The following is a 22703-nucleotide window of genomic DNA, read 5'->3' as shown; positions in this document are numbered from 1 at the left end:
GAGACTCTGCTCAGTGTCTACCCAGAGCCACACTTTCAATTCTCTACTGAGACTGAAAACAGACAGACACAGACATAACAGACATACAGACAGACACACAGAAACCCTCCCTTTCCCAGGCTCCCCTGTAGCTAGGACGTGGGCATATGACACAATCCTGGCCAAGGCACCTGAGGGCAAGTCTGCTGGGAGAGTCTGGGGAGAAGCTTCCCTCCCTGATAGAGAGAGGGCAAGAGGAATAAGGCGCTCTCTTTTCCTCTCCGCTGTCTGTGAGGAGCTGCCGCTGGATTTGCTATGACCACTGTGACCAAGAGGAGCCCAAGAGAACCCCCAAGACGACGACGATCACTCTTGGAACTGCCAACTTCTGGGCTTCTTGCTGTGTGAGAAAATGATTAGGTTGTTTAATCATCTTGACTGCGGTATTTCGGTATTTCCTTTTTTGTTTACTTGCACCAAAAGTAATCTAATTGACATCAGATCATCATGTGAAAGACTAGGAAACTGACCACAGAGATAATGCATGCAAGAGTCATTGGGGGGCCGGCCCCATGGCTTAGCAGTTGAGTGCGCGCGCTCCGCTGCTGGTGGCCCGGGTTCGGATCCCGGGCGCGCACCGACGCACCGCTTCTCCGGCCATGCTGAGGCCGCGTCCCACATACAGCAACTAGAAGGCTGTGCAACTACGACATACAACTATCTACTGGTGCTTTGGGGGAAAATAAATAAAAATTAAAATTAAAAAAAAAAAGAGTCATTGGGGCCACACACAGGGAAGTGAAGTGAGTCCTCAGTGACCTCTCTCCCCTTCATGCTCCTTTACCTGTCCCACAAAGACACTGCAAATATGATCTAAATAAAAGAAGTGGGCTCGTTAATGCACACAAGGCCCCAAGGAGTTCCTGGGTGCTCCTCCAACCAGATTCTCACCCACAAGCCTCTCTGACAGAAATGGTGGCACCTCTGACAGCCACGACCCACACACAGGCTGGATCCCCCAGTGCACATATGCTCTCACACCCAGGAACACTCAGAGCTGCCCATCACACTGGGAGAAACAAAGTTTCTCTTCTGGACACCTATCTGTTTGAGGTCACTATTTTCTCTTTCCTTTTCTCCTTCCCTTCTTTCAGAAGAAAAAAAAATATTTTTAAAAAACTGTGCCACTATAGAAATTTTGTAAAATGTAATAAAAGGGAAAAAAAAAAAAAAAACCACTAGAATCCCTGTTCCCAAAGGGAACCTATTAAATGTTGCCATTACATTCTTCCTTTTTAAATAATTATATAACTATATAGATGCCTTTAAATTTGGGGAGAAGTAGCTTTGTGCTTTTTTTTTTATTTATTGATGTTTTAATGGTTTCTAACATTGTGAAATTTTGGGTTGTACACTTTTGTTTGTCCATCACCATATATATGACTCCCTTCACCCCTTGTGCCCACCCCCCACCCCCACTGCCCCTGGTAACCACAGTCCAGTTTTTTCTGTCCATGTGTTGGTTTATATTCCACATGAGTGAGATCATACAGTGTTTGTCTTTCTCTTTCTGGCTTTTTTCACTTAACATAATATGCTCCAGGCCCATCCATGTTGTTGCAAATGGGACGATTTTGTCTTTTTTTATGGCTGAGTAGTATTCCATTGTATATATATACACCACATTTTCTTAATCCAATCGTCAGTCGAGGGACACTTAGGTTGCTTCCACTTCTTGGCTATGTGAATAATGCTGCAATGAACATAGGGGTGCATAAGCCTCTTTGGATTGTTGATTTCAGGTTCGTTGGATAGATTCCCAGTAGTGGGATGGCTGGTTCATAGGGCATCTCTATTTTTAATTCGTTGAGGCATCTCCATACCGTTTTCCATAGAGGCTGCACCAGTTTGCATTCCCACCAGCTGTGTATGAGGGTTCCTGTTTCTCTACATCCTCTCCAACATTTGTTGTTTTTTGTCTTGGTGATTATAGCCATTCTAATGGGCGTGAGGTGCTATCTTAGTGTTGTTTTGATTTGCATTTCCCTGATGATTAGTGATGTTGAGCATCTTTTCATGTGCCTATTGGCCATCTGTATATCTTCCTTGGAGAAGTGTCTGTTCATTTCCTCTGCCCATTTTTTGATCGGGTTGTTTGTTTTTTTGTTGTTCAGTTGTGTGAGTTCTTTATATATTATAGAGATCAACCCTTTGTCAGATGTATGTTTTGCAAATATTCTCTCCCAGCTGGCTGGTTGTCTGTTCATCTTGATTCTGGTTTCATTTGTCTTATAAAAGCTCTTTAATCTGATAAAGTCTCACTTGTTTATTTTTTCTTTAGTTTCCCTTGTGCTTTTTTTTTTTAACTTAACTATTATACCACAAGTATTTTTTATTTTCATTTATTCAAGTAACATTCAACTTTGTAATTAAATCAATAAAAATCTTATTCAAAAAAGTGATTCTGAAAAGCTTCAAATATCCCATTATGAGGATGTACCATAATGTCTCTGCCTTTTCACTAGTTGGGATTTAGGGTGTGTCTAACTTTTGCTACTGTAAAAGAATAATACCCTGATGAAATCCTTTGACTTCATCTCTATTTTCTCAGGGCAAAGAATTTCTGCATCATACTGCTTGTATATATTTTTTAAGAATCTTGATGAGTATCACCAAACTGTTAAAAGCTATTCTGACGTTAACTTACAACAGACACGAGTCATAAGATTTGGTCCCAATGGATATTTGCAAACACTGAGTAATAAGAGTTTTAAAGCCTTTGAGATTTAGATATAAAAATCTTATTTTCCTATTTCTTTGAATAATTAGTGATGTCATTACTTTTTTTTTTTATTTACCATTTGCTTTTATTCTTTTGTGAATTCCTTCATTCTTATCATTTACTCATTTTTCCATTGGTTTATTTTCTCTTATTGATTTGCAAGAGCTCTTTATATATTATATGCTATGTCTGTTTCAAGCATAATTCTCCCAACTTATCACTTGCCATTTAATTTTGTTTTAGTTGCTGAAGGACATTCAGAATTTTCCCCTTGTTTTTTTCCATTTCAATTAATAATATCTACTAGAGTTTTCCTCTGACCATTTTTTTTCCCATTTCTCTTGGGCATATACAAATTCTCAACCTTAGGTGAAAATTTTCATATTTTTCTTCTAGTTTTGTTTAATGTTTCTGTTTTTAAACTTAAGTCTTTAATCAATCCAAAATTTATTTTTTGTATCTGGCAATATCCTATTTGATCTTTTCCCAAATGCTCAGTCTTCACAATAATGCCTTTTGTGTATAATTCATCCTTTCTCTACAGGTTGGAAATTCTTCCTTGAGCAAAGGTTGATAGATACCCAGAACATAACACATCACTCTTTTCTTTTCATATTCACAACAGATAGAAGTAACTGCTCCTCGGACTCTTCCTTGCTGAGTGGAGGATAAGCCTCAGTATCCTCATTAAGACTTCTGCATTCAAACACTTACTTAGAGTCAATTATGTGCAAGCACTATGCTAACAATAGGGACAGGGTGGTTAAGAATAGAGGGGGTCCATCCATGTGGACTTCACATGGTGGTGGATGAGTCAGACTCATAAGTAATACCAAGGTGTTGAAGGTATTTAACAAATAATTATTCAAGGAAGGTGTTCAACAAATAATTATACAGTAACAAGTGTTATGAAGAAGGAAGCAGAGTCGCGGGACAATCTATAGCAAGGGAACCCAAACACTAACAGAATGATGGCCAAGAATAGTTTCCTTGAGATTTATTTATTTATTTATTTTAAAGCTTATTTATTTATTTATTTATTTATTTATTTATTTATTTATTTATTTATTTATTTTTCTCCCCAAAGCCCCAGTAGATAGTTGCATGTCACAGCGGCACATCCGTCTAGTTGATGTATGTGGGACGCGGCCTCAGCGTGGCCGGAGAAGTGGTGCGCTGGTGCGCGCCCGGGATCCGAACCCGGGCCGCCAGCAGTGGAGCGCGCGCACTCAACCTCTAAGCCACAGGGCCGGCCCCTCCTTGAGATTTCAACTGAGCTCTAAACAACAGATGGGGAAGGAAGCGGGGAGGGAAGACTTCTATTTCAGGTAACATGGTGAACTAGATAACCCCAAACCCCTCTTGGCGATATACATAATACATACATATATATAATAATATGTACAATATTATATACTATATTTTACATAATATATACATAGTGTATATATTATATATCTAACATATAGTATATATTAAAACGTGTAGTATACATTATGTACATACAATTATATGTATTATATACTTTACAGTATATATTATATATACAGTCATGCGCCACATAACGACATTTAGTTAACGATGAACTATATATACGACGGTGGCCCCATTAGATTAGTCTCATATAGCCTAGGTCTGTGGTCAGCTATACCATTCAGGTTTGTGTAAGCACACTCTACGATGTTCACACAATGACGAAATCACCTAGGGATGCATTTCTCAGAACGTATCTCTGTTGTTAAGCGATGCATGACTATATACACATAACTTAAGTTGGCATAAAGGCAAAACTACAAATATTAGAAGCAAGAAAGTTAGACTATAAGTAATTCCTGAACCAAGTGAGAGAAGCAGCCCTTGAACTTCTGCTTTCATTGTTGTGGGTGGAGGTGCAGGAGAGAGAAGATAAGGCCCATCCATGGTCTGGCTTAATAAGGAGTCAGAGAGGAGACACTGCATAAAGTGAGGACCCCAAATGCTGTATTCTCTGCATGAAGGTCATCTAGAAACAAACGCCAGCACACAGAAGAGAAAAGCCAGGAAATACACTGGTCTTTAGCTTGAGGGCGAAAGGTGGCTGCTTGTGGGGAAGGGAGTCTTGAGAATTAGCGCCTAGAAGCTGTACCATACAATGGCACGTGCCCTGAACTCAAGCTGTCTGTTAGATCTGACAACCTCAAGTGGAAAACATAATTCAAAGTAATTAGAACGGAGAGTACCTCAGGGTCACTGGCAGCAATAAGTGCAAACATTATCTCAGGACAACACAGAAGTCCACCTCAAAGCTTTCATCAACCAACATGGGGTTTTACAGTGTTACATCGTAAGGGCTAAAACCTGAACCCACAACCAGGCTGAAGGGCTCCATTCCTCTTTCCTCCCCTTTCTTGTCTTGGCCAAGCTGCTCCTAGTCTCAGGTTCCTCACCTGCAAAATGGGATCATAACAGCACTCATTTTAAAGGGTTGTTGTGAGAATTAAATGAGATAATCCATAGTAAACGCTTAGTACTGGATCTGGTACACGATAAGTGCCAAATAAATGTTGGTTATTACTGTTATTTTATGACCATTTTTCTATGTATATTGTTGTATACCATCTTATTCACTGTTTAGCTTATTAATATTTCTCCATTGTTATTATTCCATTTGCCAGAGGTATGCCATTTTCTTATCCATAGAGCCAGCTTTCAAAATTTTAATTTTCTGTTTTTAATTTTTCTTATTTCATGGACTTCTGCTGTTAACTTTATTTCCCTTTGCTTTCCTCAGGTCTGTGCCATTGCTCTTGTTTAAATTACCAAGTAGAATGTGAGACTCATTTATCATCATCTTTGTTTCTAAATAATGAAAGCACTGAGGGCTATTAAAATTTCTCCAGTAACAGCTTTGGGCACATTCCATAAACTTTAGTGTGAAATGTTCCTCTTTTGCTGTTTTCAAAACAGGCTATAATTTTAGTTTTTATTTCCTTTTAGATTAAATAAGCATTTGGAAAAATTCATCACCTTCCCCTAATTTCCAAGTATCTTGAACCTCCCATTTAAAAGTTTGTTTCTAATATGGAGTTTCACTGCATTGTGGCCAAGAGTGTGGCGCCTATATTATTTTCATGGTTTGAAATTTAATGCGATTTTTCTTGTGCCCTCAATATATGTAATTTTTTTCATGAACACTTGAAGATCCATTTTTATTCCATTTTATGGATACAAACTTTGATATTTATTGATATTGACTACATTTTTAAAATCATCTTTGTCATTAACAATATGATTTGCCTTTTTAGTGGCTGAAACTCTCAATATATCACATATTTCTATTATTTTGCTTTATATATTTGGAAGCTTTCTACTTGGAAAATAACTTGGCTACTATATCCTCTTATGGATATTACACTTGATAATTCAAAATTATTAATTTACCTAATTAAATACATTTTATTATATTTTAATTAGTCTGAAATTAATATATCCACAACACATTTGTGTCATATGTCTGAGATATCCTAATATAAATTTTATTTTTAAATTTTATAATTTATTTTCGATGTCTTTCTTGAAGATAGTTAAGATACTGCTATTTAATCAAGCATCAGAGTTTTTGTCCAACAATAGAAGAGTGAAAGAATTTATATTTATTAAAATAAATGATGTTAGGTTTCGCTTCTCTAACAGTATTTTTATGCATTATTTTTCAGCTTTGAGAAAAAAATTAGATACAATGACCTCCTTTTAAAAGTACAATTCAATGAATGTATACAATCTGTAACCACCACAGCAACGACTTTATAAAACAATTCCATCACCCCCAAAAGCTCCCTCATACCCCTGTTTAGGGAGTCTCCACCACAGCACTCTCTGGCTCCTAGTAACTTCTGTTTTGCTTTCAAGAATTTCATATAAATGGACTCATATAACACTCAGTCTTTGTGCCTGGCTTTTTCACTTAGCATAATCCTTTTGAGGTTCATTCATATTGTTGCATATATCGTCAGTTCATTCTTTTCCACTGCTGAGTAACATTCTATTGACTGGATATACCACAATTGTTTACCAAATCCCCAGTTGATGGACATTTGAGTTCTATGAATAAAGCTGCTAGGAATACTCACAAACACATTTTTGTGTGCACATATGATTTTATTTCTCTTCCATGAATACCTAGGAGTGGAATCGCTGGGCCATACTGTAAGTATATGTTTAACTTTTCTAGAAACTGACAACCTGTTTTCCAAAGTAGTTATACTATTTTACACTTCCACCAGCCATATATGAGGGTCCCATGCTTCCACATTCTCACCAACACTTTGTATTGTCAGTCTTTTAAATCTTAGCCATTGTAGTGGGTGTGAAGTAGTATCTCATGGTGATGGTAACTCGCATTCCCCTGATGACTAATGGTGCTGAGCATTTTTCAGGCATTTACTGGCTCTCCTCTGTCTTCTTTGGTAATGTGTCTCTTAAAATATGTTGCCCATTTTTAAACTGGGTTGTTTGCCTTCTTGTTATTGCTGTAAAAGTTCTCTATATATTCCAGATACAAATCTGTTATCAGACATGTGCTTTGCAAATATTTTCTTCCCAGTCTCTGACCTGTCATTTTATTTACTCATTAATGTCTTTGGAAGGACAAAAATATCAGTTTAGATGAAGTCCAATTTATCAGTATATATATACTTAGTTTGTGCTTTTCATATCCTATTTAAGAAATCTTTGCCTAATCTCAAGTTGTTAAGATTTTCTCCTCTGTTTTCTTCTATTAGTTCCATAGTTGTAGCTCTTAAATTTAGGTGTAAGTTTCATGTCAAGTTAATTTTTGTAGATGGTATAAAGTGAGGGTCAAGGTTCATATTTTTCCCAAATGGATATCCAGTGTTGCAGCATGGTTACTTTCTTGCTCATTTTCTTTGCTTCCTATTTTACATAGACTTTGTTTCATCTGCAGTAATCATCTCCAACAACTTAGTTTTAATTCTATTTATAACTTTACCAGTGGTCACCTTTGAGCATTCTGGAAATATATTCCTTTTTTTTTCCAGAGTGACGGGTTGAAAAAACACCATCTGAGTTACTCCACAAAACACAAGAAACTTATCAGCTTTTAAACCCAACCCATACTTCCCAGGCTGTTTTAAAATGTCTGTGATCAGCAGGTTATTTGTATATGTTTTCAACAGCAACTTTTGGCATCTGCATTCAGCTTTGCAACTGACTTAAAACAATTATTTATAGATCATTCTGTGTTAACTTCTTTCAGTACATACTGCTCGCCCCTTTGGAACAAGACTTCTCATTCTTGAATATTCATTTTGAGTACTTTTTCGGCTGGCTGGCAGATGACTTATGATACAATCTTCAAGAAGTATACACTGGTGTATATTCTGTGAGCTCTTGTGTAGCATATCATTTTTTTCTGTTGCCTTTAAACATGAGAGAACTTGGCTAGTATTCTTGGGTCTCTATCTTTTCTGCTCAAAACTCTGTAGATACTTTATTAGGACATTTATTATTATAGTGAAATAGCTGAGGTAGACTTTTTATTCTTCAAACATAATATGTCTCTCTCCACCCCTTGCCTTTTGCATCTGTAACCTTGGAAACCACGCTCTACTCCTCATCCATCACCACCAACCATATGTGGCTGTTGAATACCTGAAATGCAATATGTCCAAATGGAGATGTGGAAAATATACATTGGATTTTGAAGACTCAGTATGAAAAAAAGTATGTCAAATATCTCATTAGTACTTTAAAATACTGATGACATGTTGAAATGATAATATTTTGGAACTATAGGATTAAATAAAATATATAACTAAAATACACTTCACTTGTTTCATTTTACTTTTATAAATGTGGCAACTAGAAAATTTAAAATTACACATGATTCACCATTATATTTCTATTGGACAGCACCAGTCAAGAGTCAGACTTCCCAGATTTATATTTTGGTTGCACGATGCTGAGTAATTTCAACAAGTCTCTTTTATAAGCTTCCATTTCCTCACCTGGAAATGGATGAAAATAATTATACTCACCTCAAGGCTTATTGTGGGGATCAAATAAGATTATGCTTGAAAAGTTATTATGCTGGCACATAATCAATTCTTATTAATGAGAGTTATTATTCTTAAAGGAAGGATTTTTTTTTTTAATCCTTATAATTCAAATATTTTTCTAGGGCATACCCCGATGTGGGCAACTTATCGCTGATTTCTACCTGGATTGTAGGGGCCTCTTTTGATCTGCACGCATAGAATTTTTTTCAGCTCTTGACAATTTTCCTTGGATTTCATCATCCTATGGATGGACCATCCAACAACCCGGCCTTAAGTGCCTGGAGACCTTGATTTTCATTAATTTTGCACCACACCAACTCAGCCACTCCACCCGAGGGTAACATGCCAAATAATGTATGTCACCTAAAACACCAAAGCTCTAATATTTTGCTCCCCAAATCCATCCTTGTATCCTTTCAAAATATTTGGACAAAGACTCCTGCTCTCACTGCAAAAATTTTCTAACCTTACCATAATTTCCAGTTCACCCTGCCTATCACTTTATCACGGTACATCAAACACCTCTGGTCTGTCTGTCTTCCTCTTCTTTTTTTTTCTTTTTTGGTCCATATATTCCAAAATCCATCATTATAACCATACTCATGAATCATTGAAGTTTTTTTTTTTTAACTCGAGTTCTGGATGGGTGAGATTTGGGGTACAAGAGAACAGCAATGCACTGAAGGCCAGAAGAACTGGATTTTAGCATCAGTTCTATCTCTGATTAGCAACATTCTACTAGTTCCTTTGGTAAATTCCTTATTAACAAGTAGCATAGGATTTTTGAGAGGACACAATGAAATATGGTGCATGAAAGCATTACCTTCTTTATCAAGGGGAAGGAAGGAGAAGACCACAGCAATGAAAATAGGAATAAATCAATGTTCACGATAGGGAAAAGGTAGGTCAGGGGACTTCATTGCTTTAAATGAATTTAAGTCTCTGAGCTCAGACAAATTACAGCTCCCAGTGGGGCAAGTCACATACGTAGATACAGAATAACTGCTGTATTTTGAAGAACCACAGATAATGGTTGAGAGAGAGACAAAAGTGAGTACATTCCAGAAAGGCAGCAACTTGGAAACCACTTATTACACAAACACATCAGAAGATATATTTAAGTGTCAACTAGGCTCTCAGCGCTACTATTTAGGATATAGTTGAAGGAATGGCGATGATAAGACTCAGTAGATATACCAGGTCTTCGAACAACTGGTTGACTCACTCTGCAGTCCCAAGGTATGGAACCCACGCATTTGTTGGAGGCCATTATTGGCCAGGTTTTGTCCTAAGGACTGGGCATAGAGATAAAAGTTACAGGCCTAGCCCTCCTGGTTCTCACAATCTAGCAGGGAAGACAGATGAGTTAACAGACAATTGTATATATACTTGCATTTGCCCTTTACTAAGACTCAGGACCAATGCGGGGAATCAAAAAAGATGAAGAGCTCAGTACAGCACAAGGCAAATATTTCTAATAGAGTTTCTAAATATGGAACAAGGTCTTGGGGAGGTAATGATCTGTTATCTCCAGAAGTATTCAAAAGCAGAAGATTAATGACCATTTACATAGAATATTATAGAAGAAAGTGGAAGGTTATGCCAGATGAATGCCAAGTTCCTTCCTAATTAAGACTCTATGATTCTCAAAAGGGGACAGGGCCCATTCATTAGGATACTCCATTACACAAAGAAACATTTGCCAGTGAAAGTGAATTGTACAACTGACACAGAAAGATTCTTTTCTAATGCAGATTATGATTTCTTTTGGTTGTCCACAATTTTCCATGTCTAATATTTAAAAGCCAAAGATCAGTCTTCAAAATACAGAAAGGTATGTTTTCAAACACATTTTACTTATCCATGTCCCTTCTGTGATCTCCCCCTCACTAGACGAGAGAGAAAAGCCCATCACAAAGGCTAGGGGTGCTAGGTGGCCTTAGAGAATCAGCCCTCATATTCACCAACCACATGGAGAATACAGGAACCAGTAAAAACAATAAAAAAAAAGGGAGAATGGCAACTTTTCCAGATCTGGACATAATATTTAACCTAAGCCAGACTTCCTGCATAATAGAGACCCAACAGGAGAGAAAGAACAAGAACATAAATCCATAACTATTCTAGAAAAACAACTCAAAATGTATACCCCTCTGATGAGAGATCAACAGGCATTTGTTCCTTTGTTGTAGGGAAGAGAAGGTGTTTTGACATGGTGGATTTGGAAAAGAGAAGATTTAAGAGGTTAATTACAGCTATCTTCAAATATTCCAAAGGGGAAGGGAAGGAAATAGAGTGCCTACTATGTGCCAAGCACGGTGCTATTCATTACAAGCCTCATTTAACTGCATTTAATCTTCACCAATAAAGGGGAAGCTCAAGCTACCAATTTTGAAAGACAATTAAGCTCCGTGTGTCACTCTCAGTAGTACCATATTATAGGGAAACTGGACAAGGCAATTCCAAAGGTCACGCATAACTTGCTCTGTTTCTCATTCTTCTGCAGGGCATCTTAGATCCCATCATGCCCTCCAGGAGACATGTCCCTGGTCTTACATCTTTCCTCTGCAGGCCAAGTCTAACTGGAACTGCTCCACCCCATCGGGGTATTTGGTCACTGCACTTGAAAGTTCAATCATTGCCAAGTGTGGTCTCTTTGAACTATATCCAGGCCTGACAATGATACAACCCAGACCCAATTTTAGGAAGTGGACCATGTTGGAAAGATTCATATGTGAGATCTTGGGCAACTTGCCTAACCCCCCTGGGCCTCATTTGTCCTAAAAAAGCTCTTGAGTATTGGCTTCCTTCTAACTTTGAGACCCTATGACTTCATGTTGTTATCAGTCCCTCCTAGCTGAAAATCCATCATTCAGGAAGCATATCTTCCCAGGAACAGACCGGCGAGGCAGGAGTTTATCCATCCCCCTAGTTGTCACCCAAAGGACAGCTGGGTGTTGAAAGATTGCTGTTATCTAAAGAGAGTCTATGCAATACTCCATGGAGATCAGTACAAAGGCAACTGAGTATGAGTAGGAAGCCAATTTTAGAGTCAACCATCAATATTTTCTGTAACCATGGTCCTGAATCCTGCTTCATGATCTTTCTGATGTTGGTAACAAGCAGGCATCAGGTCTAAGAGAAAAAGAGATAAATTAGGGCTGCCAGCTAGACAGGTGAATCATGAAACAGCCCCTGCCCCCAGCAGCTTCCCTTCACGAGCTTGGGAGCATCCTCGCCACAGTGGTGGCAGGAGGGTGACTTTCTGGACCAATTGGGAAAAGATCAAAGTCTGGTAGGCACGCAGGGTCTCGTCTGAAAACTGGCAAGATACGTATTGCTGATTGAAGGCGAACTGTCCAGAGTCATGACTGTTTAGTTTAGAAAATGATCCTTGGATGAGACTGATGGGGCCGTCCCACACCTCAGCAGCATCGTTAGTATGGTACACTTTTATCCGCAGCAGGAAGCTCCATTCCCAGCAGGCCTTTAAAAGCAGGGGTCATGCTTATCACATTCGTTCTTCAAGAACAACCAGAAAAAGACAACCACTGAGAGCTTAGAGGACCCTGTCTAGACACAATTATAGTATCTTAGCTTAAAAACAGGCCACAGAGAAGGAAATACAACAGAGGAGAAAGAGCATGGATTGTGGAGTCCAATAGTTCTGGGTTTTACTCCTGGTACTGCTGGGTACTAGCTATGTACGTGACTTGGGATCAGTTATTTAACCTGCTAAGCCTCGGTTTCCTTATCTGTATAATGGGGAAAATAATAGGACCTGCTCCACAGACTTGTAAGCATTCTATGAGAACCCGATAAAACATGAGAAACACAGTAAGTGTTCCAGAAATAACAGATGTTACACCGCAGCCTAGGGGATCCACAGTCACCGAAAACAGGAATTTTGAGTTCAAGTGCAACTCAACAGCGACAACTTCACTCCCCTGTGGCCGCAGTCCACGTGTCCCTCCCTTCCTTCAGCTCCATTCCACATTCATATCTACGGAATTAGACAATCCCATATCTCATCTAATTTCATCCGGAAAGGGAAAACTCAAATATCAGCCTTGGCATTTATTACCTGCCTGATCTTAGGCAAATACTCTTCAACTCTGTGCTTCAATTTATAAATTACCTGTGAGATGGAGGTAATAAAACTTCCCTCTACACCCCACAGGGTTGTCGTGAGAGGTGAGTGACAGCATGTCGCCACCTGCAAAGCTCTACACAAAAATAAGTCCCCCTCCATCTCCTCTGTTGCATGTCTTGACAGGAGTTTGGAGCACAAAGAAACACTCAGTCCTGGTAGCCTGTTGATATGGGGACTCAGAGGCTGGAAATGAATGGGCTGTGTTAACATCAGGCAGACCCATGAGCATTTTACAGGCCACAGAGACAGGCAGGCTGAGCGATCACTATTTGCAAATCCACACTAATTGGTCATTACAGAGAGAAACGTACCAGTCCACCGCGAATTTCCCACAGTTCGTTTTTAATCATGCCCCAATCCCTCATAAACTTCCTTTTCCTAGTACTCCGTTCTCCAGCGCTAACAGCTATAACAAGGGGCCTGCAGGGGTATTTCTGAGCAATGCCATTTCCAACAGCTGTACAAAGCGACTTCTCAGAGTCGCATCGGGGGAGGCAGCCGTGTGTCTGCGGAGGGTACCGTCTGACACACTTCCTGATCGCATCTGCAGGACACAGCATGAGTCCAGTCCTCTCCTGTTCTTCCTCCTTCTCTAATGTCAGCTAATGGATGGTGCTTTAATGTGTTCTCTTCCTTGTGTATCTGTCACGGAAAGACACCTCTCCCCGGGCTGCTCTGGGGACTTCACACGGGCTGGTACAGATGGAGCTGCCTTATTTATGCCACCGCAGGATCACTGGTAGACAAATACCTGGCTGTCTGCCCATGCCCTGAGGCACAACAGGCCTCAGGAATGTGGTGAGGCCTGACAGTGATAAAGAAACCCCTTCCTAATGGCTTTATTACTCTTAGAGTAACAGACCTAGCTCTGAGTTTATTGTGCATCACTCATTTAGCACACATTTTCATAGGCCAGGCATCACACCAGGCATTGGGGGTACAGGGGTGATGAAAACCAGACATGATCCTGGCCCTTGTGGAGGCTACTGTCTAGGGGAGAGACAGACATTTACCAGCTCATAACACAAAGGCATGAAAGAGTATACTCTGTGAGGAGTTTACTGAAGAAATGCACGTGATCCTATGAGAACATATAACAAAGGAACCCCTATGATGGAGGCAGGGAAAGTTTCCCTGAGTAAATGTAGTTTATGCAAAAGAACTTGGGATTAATTAGCAGTGGGGGAAGAGAAGGCAGGCTGGGGAACAGAGTTTAACAGATAGAAGAAATAACCTGGTAGGAGGGAAGGAGCAGAGGAAACATGAGATGGAGTGAGTAGGCAATGGTGCTGGGGGTGGTACAAGATGAAGTAGGAAGGAGGCAAGAGCCAGAGCGTGCAGGGAAATGCGACTCTGTTAAGGACTGTGGTCTCTATCTTAACGGCATGGGGACGTCACTGAAGGTTTTATGCAGAGGAAGTGGGGTGGCATGGTTGGGCTTGCTTTTGGGAAAGCGGACCCATGCTACTGATGAAGAATAGATTTGGGCAAGGAGAAGCGAGCAGAACAGAAGGAAAGAGACAAGTCTGGAAAAAAAACTGCTGTTGTGCTGGGGAAAGATCACAAATGCTTAGACTAGGATGCTGGCAGGGGAGAAGGAGACAAGCTGAGATGTGGAATGGGTAGACACACAGTGAGGGAAAGGGACTTATCAAAGACAAACTTGCTTCTGGATGAGCAACTAAGTAGACAGACAGTGATTCTACGAGGCAGGAGAGGCTCAGGTCGGGGGGAGTGGGTAGATCATGGTTTGGGGTTTGTTGCGCGGGACTATGTATAAATTATTATTACTGTTATCATTATTATTATGGAAAAATTATGTTTTATAAAATGATTTCATACTCGTTGTCCTTACTGGATTCTGACCACAGCCTATGGGATATAGGACTGTGGAAGATAGGTGTTTAATTGGTAGGGAAATAAAATGTACGTGTTAGGGACTGTGCACGGCACAGCCAGTAGCAGAAGTCAGTATAGTGGACAGGACTCTGAAGATGATATCTTTTAGAACACATCAAATTGTATTTTTAAGCCATGGAGTCTTCAACGAAAATAGATAAAAATCCAGTACGCAAAATCATGACGAGCAGGTCTACTGGATTCCAGTGGGCAGGAGAATCAGCAGCAGTCTTTCTCCCTCCCACCCCTATTTCCTCCAAGACCTCACGGAAGCCCTGGGGTTCCCTGGAGCAGATTATAGCCCCTGGTGCCTTACTCCTTCAACCTCCCGACTCTCCATGGATTTCATAACAGGCCATACAATCAGGAGCATTGTAACCCCAGGCTGCCTTGGCTGCAAGGGGGAGTGGGCATTGAAGACCCTGCTGCATTTCAGGCACGGCCGGGCCTTCACGTGAGTTCTCGCATTTGATCCCTTCCCGGGCGGCTCGCAGTGGCCCACATTTGACAGTTGAGAGAGCCAGGGCTCAGAACCCACATCAGGTAGTTTCTTCAGTGGCAAGCCAGGATGTGAACTGGGGGTTTGTGCAACCACTTTGTGATTTCTTAAAAAGTAGAGGGCACAGGCTCACCAGGGACACAGCACACGGCTGCCAAAAGAAAGGAGAATGACGAAAGAGGAGGCGGAAGTTTCCTTCTGTGCCAGATGCTGCCCCTCCCCTCCCGCTGCTTTTCCCCACAGTCTTGGTGCTGAGACCCTGGGAGACAGAGTGGCTTGCTTTCACCTTAATTAGCACCGCAATTTGCTAAATTTTGTTTTTCCCTTTTTAAGAGTGTTAATCAATTTTAGCTCAGAAGAGATTAGAATGGCACACAAATTACCACGACAATCCCCAAATGCGAAATTCTGAACATCTCGATCAACCTCAGAGCCTGAAATATGGGAAAAATCAGAAACTCCGGCTGGCATCTCCGTGATCTATTTGACATGTTATGGCTCTGAAATGAAAAGCTAATGGCTTTATGAGGTTTGGGAGAAGCAATTTGCTAGAATCAGCCTAGCCTAGGTGTTTAGTCCTTTCCAAGGTGATTGGAGACAGCACATCAATGTGTATCTGCAAAGTTACATGTTCCTCTAATAACAGCAATTTGTTAAATCCACAAGCATTCCAGGGTACCAATGATGCTCCAGAAATACAGAAAAGAATAAGATGTGCCCCCTGCCCCTATTAAGAAGGTTCTACACTAAAGCAGTAGACAGACAAGTGAATAAAAAATGTCTTCCTCCTTCCTGGAGAAGCGAGGGAAGGTTTTTCAGAGGAGGTGGCAATGCCGCTGAGTTCTGAAGGATGAGTAGGAGTTGTGACAAGGTAAGTGGATGGGCATGTCAGATAGAAGGAATCGCATAAGCAAACACTCAAACATAGAAGAGGGGGCAGAGAGAACCAGAGGTGCTTTCTTAGAGCTAAGAAAGAGGGTGAATTTGCAGGAAGGACAACAGATGAGACAGGAAGAAGAACCAAGAGCTGGAATATGTGGGACTTCTTAATCAGACTGTGAATCTCAATCTTCATGCAGGCAAAGTGGCATTATGAAGGATTTCAAGCACAGGAGTGACAGAACCAAATGGGTCTCATTTGGTAGAAACCCTCTAGCACACCATAATCCTTAATATTTATTCAGCATAGTCTTTTAAAGCACATTCACATATATTCTCTTATTTGAGTCTCTTAATTACCCCATGAGGTTGGTATTATAATCACCTTTCCAGTGATGAGAAAACAAACCTAGCAAAAGCATAGGTTACTTCCTTTGTGTCTTAAGACAAAAGACAAATTCAAACCTGGGCCCATCGGACTCTGAGTTCAGCATTTACCTCATTGGGTGATGGAATTCTCTAGACAACAGTACCACAGACCTCTTTCAGATATGTACCAAGCTAATGGCCCCCAGCCTCCCCAGAAAGCCTTGGTGGCCAGAGCTGCACAGACCAACGTGCCGTTCTGTGCTAAAGAAGTGGTCCCTTTAATGCTTTTGACAAAATCAGATTCAGGTGGCAAACAACCTCCATTATATCCTAGGCATTTCCACTTGGAGCTGAGATTGCTGCCATGGCTGCAGTCTACTGAACCATAAACAAGAAGAGCTTCCATCTTGAGGAGGCCAGGGGGTGCCTCTCTCTCCTGCCTGTACCTTGAGCTCATCTGCGTTGTAGAAGTCTACACGCACGGCGGGCACCATCCAAGTCCGGAAGAGCGTCGCCAGGATCTGCTCTGCGATGGAGTCGGCAATGAGGTGGAGGTGCAGAGGGTTCCGCCTGCAGGAATGAGAAGCAGAAGAGTCAGGAGGGAGAATGAAGGCCTTCCAAGTCCAGCCACAAAAGCACTCTTACCAATTCGTCACAGGTGGCCAGTTCCTAACAGCAACTGTGCAAATAAATCAGGTGTGTTACCAAACCGGGGCTTACTGGTGAGGATGTCAGAACAGAAAAGAAGAGAAGCATCTCCCCCAAAATCAGCATTTCAGAGGTGACAACCAAGGACCAGAGAGGGTAAAATCGTTCGTGACACAATTCAGGCCAACCACCACACGTCTGCCCTGGTGCTCCTTCATTCTGTAAGAGGTTGAGGAAAACCTCCTCCTCAGGCTACTGCGTCGATCAGATGACATAATACGTGCAATATATAATGCACATCAATAATAAACATAGCTAGGATAATAATAAACAGCAGATATGCCTCCTTGAGGCACTGCCAGGCACAAAGCAATAGTTCAATCCAGAAGAACTGCTATCATAAATACTATTGTGCTAGTAAAAATAACAACACAAATTGTAATACCACGAATGAGCACCTTTGGGAAATCTAAAGAAGAAAATGACTTGGTCCCTCCGACTTCAAGGAGCTCATACTCTTTAGAGAGACAGGCGATCCACAATTAAATATATACGTGAGGTGGAACATGAGAATGTGAAAATAACAACAGAACACAAAGTTCTATAGGAGTACAGAAAAAGGGCTAATTCCGACTGGGTCAGAAGGATGCGGACTAGTTGGGGCAGCAGTGCCCTAAAGGATAAATACGACTTTGACAGGAGCCAACGAAGAAGGGATGCAATCCAAGGAGGATCACAAGAGACTGTGGCCAGAGCCCAGGCTGTGCTGAGAGTGTGGTGGGGAGAGGAAGTGGTTGGCAGGGTCTCTAAGGCTAGAGCAGAGAAGGAGAGAGATGAGAGTGCATAGGAAGCAGTGCAACGAACGCCCAGTTAAACAGCCTGGACTTCATCAGCGAGGCGTGGGGGACCAACATGACCTGCCTCTGAGCTCTCAGCCTCCTGTGCTGTCGCTCCCCAGCCCTGTCCTAAGTTCCAGACATACAGACCATCTCTCAGTTTCTCATGCCCCATGCTCTCTCTCCACCTGGGCCTTTGCATATTCGGTTTGCTCGGCAGGAAATCCTCTTGCACGTACTCACTTGACAAATACTTATTGAGTACCTACTACCTGCTAGGGGATGAGCAGGACGCTGGGGACATGGTGGTGAGGAAGACACACCACCCCTGCTCTCATGAATCTCATGGTCTTGCCCTTTCCTTCCTGCTCCCTGACCCTTCACACTCCCCATTCAACACCTGGTTCTCTCTTTCCCAGCCTTCAGTTCTGAGGTGTGCCACCGTTTGCTCCTAGAGTCCTTCCCTGCCTGCCCGTGACTCGGTCAGGGGCCCTTCCTAAAGGACAGTCATCTTAGCACCATGTGCCCATCCTTACGTTGCCATCGCCTGTTTACTTGTCCACATCCCTACTTGACTGTGAGCTCAGGGAGGTCAGGGGTCATGCCAGTTACGTTCAGATGGATAGCCCCAGGATCTAGCTCAGTGTCTGGAACATAGTAGGAGTTCAAAAAATGAATTGAATGGATGGTGGGTGGTGGAGAGCGGACAGATAAGGGGAATAAAGGTGGACACATCATTTAGGAGACTAGCTCAGGTGAATGTGAAATGAGAATCTATTTAAGACACTGTCTGGGGAAGGGCAACAAAGAAGCTGAATCTAGAGGGATTTCAGGAGAAGAGATCTTAGGCAAGGGAAAAATGAGAGGAAAAAGTAGATGGCACTACGGCTCCTAGTTTGGTGGTGATGTCTCTGGGACAGGGGACACAAGAACAAAGGCACATCGAAGAAAGACTGGATTGGGTACACCGAGTTTAGGGTGAGGGTGGCCAAGCCAGGTGGACCTGGATGGATGAGTCTAGAAATGAAGGAAGTTATCATCCAAGGCCAACCTGCCATACACATAACAGGTGCTCAAGGCTGATAAACTGAATAAATGAGTTGAAGAAGCAATCAGCACTGCAGAATTTCTCCATGGGACCCATTGTCTGAACACTGCAAATTCTCCCATTAAACCATCTATACTCAGGCATAAGAGGCATGTCTGCCCTATAAGAAGCTTCTCGATAAGAAGCTGCCAGGAGGCCTGAGTGATGATTGGTGGCGTGAGGGGGTGATGGTATGTTTGTTTATCGGCCAGTGACTTGCCTGAAGGCTAAGTCAAAAGCAGCTAGTCAAAGTTGCTGGGAGACAGATGGTCCATTTAGCCCTCAGTGTTGGCTTAACCAGCCTCCTTCCCACAGGAGCCACAACGGAGTCTTACGTATCAAGAATGGATAAAGGTAAGCCTGTATAATAATCAACTTGCATTTTTATCCACAATGGAAGGACGCTATAATTTTAATAATTTTATTTATTTATTTTTTTCTCCCCAAAGCCCCAGTAGATAGTTGTATGTCATAGTTGCACATCCTTCTAGTTGCTGTATGTGGCACGCGGCCTCAGCATGGCCGGAGAAGCGGTGCGTCGGGTGCACGCCCGGGATCTGAACCCCGGGCCGCCAGCAGCGGAGCGTGTGCACTTAACCGCTAAGCCACGGGGCTGGCCCAGGACGCTATAATTTTAGACACGGAGTGACAACACCAAACAGATCAGGCTCTTTATATGTGCTCCAACACATCATGCTTTCCACACATCTGCACCTTTGCTTGCGCTGTTCCCTCTCCACGGAATACTCTGCCCCTACTTGGAGGTCCCGTGAGCTCCTGTTCATCCTTCAAAACTCCCTTTGTAAGTCATCTCCTCCTGGAAACCTTCTTTGAGCCCGCCCTTGTCCCTTTTCCTGCTAACTCGGCATCTCATATGAAAAGCGAATCGACCATTTACAGCATGCCGTTATCATACATATTCAAACACCTGACTCCTTGTCTCTAGGGTGAGGCCCCCGAGGACAGGAAGCATCTTTTCATCTCCATCCCCAGTGCCCAGCAAAAAGGCTGGTACATCACGGGTGCTGAACAAACACCTGTGCAACAGGACAAGAAAGCCACGCCCCTCCTCCTATGTCACCGTTAACATTACCATGAGAAGGGAAAAACAGTCTATGGCACACTGTGCACCAATGGTTCAGAGTTGGGGCTCTGCTCCAGAACGTCTGGCTTGGAACCCTGGCTGCATTAACTACTGAGTGACCGTAAGCAAGTCACTTCATCTCTCTAGGCCTCAATTTTTTCATCTTCAAAACAGGAACAATAACGGTAAGTAAGCAATGTTACATTGGGTAATCGTGAGGATTAAGTGATATAATACATATAAAGTGCTTAGTAAAGTGCCTGGTGTGTGGTAAGATTTCAATATATGTTAACTATTGGTGTGGTCTGTGTGTTTGTGCCCCCCACTACCCCCAAATTCATATATTGAATCCTAACCCCTAAGGTGATGGTATCAGGAGGTGGGGCCTTTGGGAGGTGATAGGTCATGAGGGCAGAGTCCTCCTGAAAGGGCTTCATGCCCTCATAAAAGGGGATCCAGAAAGACCCCTCACTCCTCCCACCACATGAGGACATGGCGAGAAGTGGGCAGTCTGCAACCAGCAAGCAGCCCCCACCAGAAGCAGACCATGCTGGTGCCGTGATCTTGGACGGCCAGCCTCCAGAACCATGAGAAATACATTTCTGTTGTTGATGAGCCACCCAGTCTGTGGTATCTTGTTATAGAAGTCCGAAATGACTACAACAACTATTATCAACATCTTATGAAACTGTTATTTTCTCTACTGCTTTTGCACGACTTTTCAAATACAGTATTTTCAATTAGTTCTTCCATCCAAAGACAAAAAAATGAGCTGAACGATCAACATCCAACCAAGAGCTATCAAGCAGCAAGTATATGTGAGCATTACAGGGATTAAGGCAATGAATGAGCTCAGAGTCCTCTCTTCAGGCAAATAACCATACAAACGTTAGAACGTGGGTGTGCCATAACACTGGGATGCCACACACAACTGCAAAGTTTGGGATTGGCGTACCTCCCAGGGAGCCATTTGAATAGACTAACAAAGACAGTAAGTGAGGGGTACCCTTAAAGTTGGATGGTGCACAGCCTGCACAACCGTACAGGATGGCTCTGCAAGGAGGAGCACAAAAGCTACAGGGGTGTGAGGGTGGAAGAGACCACTTCTTGCTAGTGGAGAATCTAGAAGTTTCCACGGACTATGTGGCAATTAAACTGAACCTTTGGATGGGAAAAGATGGAGGATGGAAGAAGGCATTGTGCAGGATACAATAGAATAAGGAAAGAAACAGGTGGGAAAGTACACAGCATGTCTGTGAAAAAACAATAGTCTTATTTGGGTGGATCATATAACATTTACTGGACACCTACTGTATTTCAGGAGTAGGGAGGATAAAAAGAAAAAGAGAGAGAAAGTCTTAACGGCAGGCTGGGCCAGAGTGTGTGAATTCCTATAAACTGTGAATTTCATTCTCTAAGAGAAAGAGAGCCAGACAAGGTTTGGAGGCTCGGCAGGCAGCAGATCAAAGTTGCAATTCAGAAGGTTAATCTGGTTACAAAGGAGAAGATGGACCAGCGTGTGTGAGAGAACAGGCTCTTCGAGGAGGATGTGGAAAGCATTCCTGTGAGGCATTCCCCCTGCATGTGTGGTTCTTCTGGTCCATTTAAAGTCTCTCTCCAGGAGGAAGAGTAAATCTGGAAAGAATGTCAGCTCATCTTTAGGGCAAGACCAGGTGTTCGCATTGTCAAAGGGGTCAGTGTGCCTCATTTGCTTTCCTTACTAGAAGACTATGAAAATGCCTAATCAGAGGACACACAAGGGCCCCCAGACCAGGTGACCACTGAGTCCCTGACAGTTTGCTGACACTGTCGCAGCAATCAAATGCAGGCTAACCAGCAGTGGCTCGGGCATCATTCTCCTGAGACGGAATCCCCAGTGGGGTTCTGCTAATGCCGTGCCTTTGGTACCATCACGAGAACGTGGGTCCTGTCGCCTGCACCTCTCAATGGCCACAGGGAAAGCACCTGAAAACATCGCCTGGACCACTTTTCTTGGAGCCTCTGTGTAAGCCAGTACGTGTCTCTTGAGCTTAAACTTGTAAATCCAACTACAAACCAGATGGTCCCACGTTCATATCCCACAGGCCACTAGGAATAAAAACGGCCCCAATTACAACCATCCTAACATACCAGGTGACTAATTATTTGCGGAGTGTCTGTTTAGTACCTGTCTCTCCTCAAGACCGTAAGCTCCACGGGGACAGAGACTTGGTGTGTCTTTCACTGGTGCAGCCTAGCCCCCGGCACAATGCCTGGCATATTAAGCAGGGGCCCATTTTGTCCTCTCTCGGCCCCTTACACGTGCCCATCCTCCTGAATTCCCTGCCTCGGTTAGAGGTGCACCACTTCTCCATCCTCACAAGCCAGAAATGGGAGCATCATCCGGGCTCCTCCCCTGCCATGTCCCATACACCCAATCAACGGCAAGTCCT

The 22703-nt window shown here is 42.3% G+C and overlaps 1 protein-coding gene across 10 annotated transcripts in view; it reads right to left on the bottom strand.

Moving 5' to 3' along the window:
• Window positions 1–22703, bottom strand: part of LARGE1 (LARGE xylosyl- and glucuronyltransferase 1) — a 535223-nt gene that overhangs the window by 250981 nt on the left and 261539 nt on the right. For all 10 annotated transcript variants that reach the window (XM_058568473.1, XM_058568475.1, XM_058568472.1 and 7 more), the window contains one exon: window positions 17063–17186. In XM_058568473.1, the coding sequence (XP_058424456.1) occupies window positions 17063–17186 (124 nt within the window). The remainder of the gene's footprint in view (window positions 1–17062; window positions 17187–22703) is intronic.

The sequence above is a fragment of the Diceros bicornis genome, chromosome 25, assembly GCF_020826845.1.
Source record: "Diceros bicornis minor isolate mBicDic1 chromosome 25, mDicBic1.mat.cur, whole genome shotgun sequence".
Classification (NCBI taxonomy): Eukaryota; Metazoa; Chordata; class Mammalia; order Perissodactyla; family Rhinocerotidae; genus Diceros; species Diceros bicornis.
The sequence above is the reverse complement of the archived record's forward strand: the minus strand, read 5'-3'. Positions and strand labels throughout refer to the sequence as shown.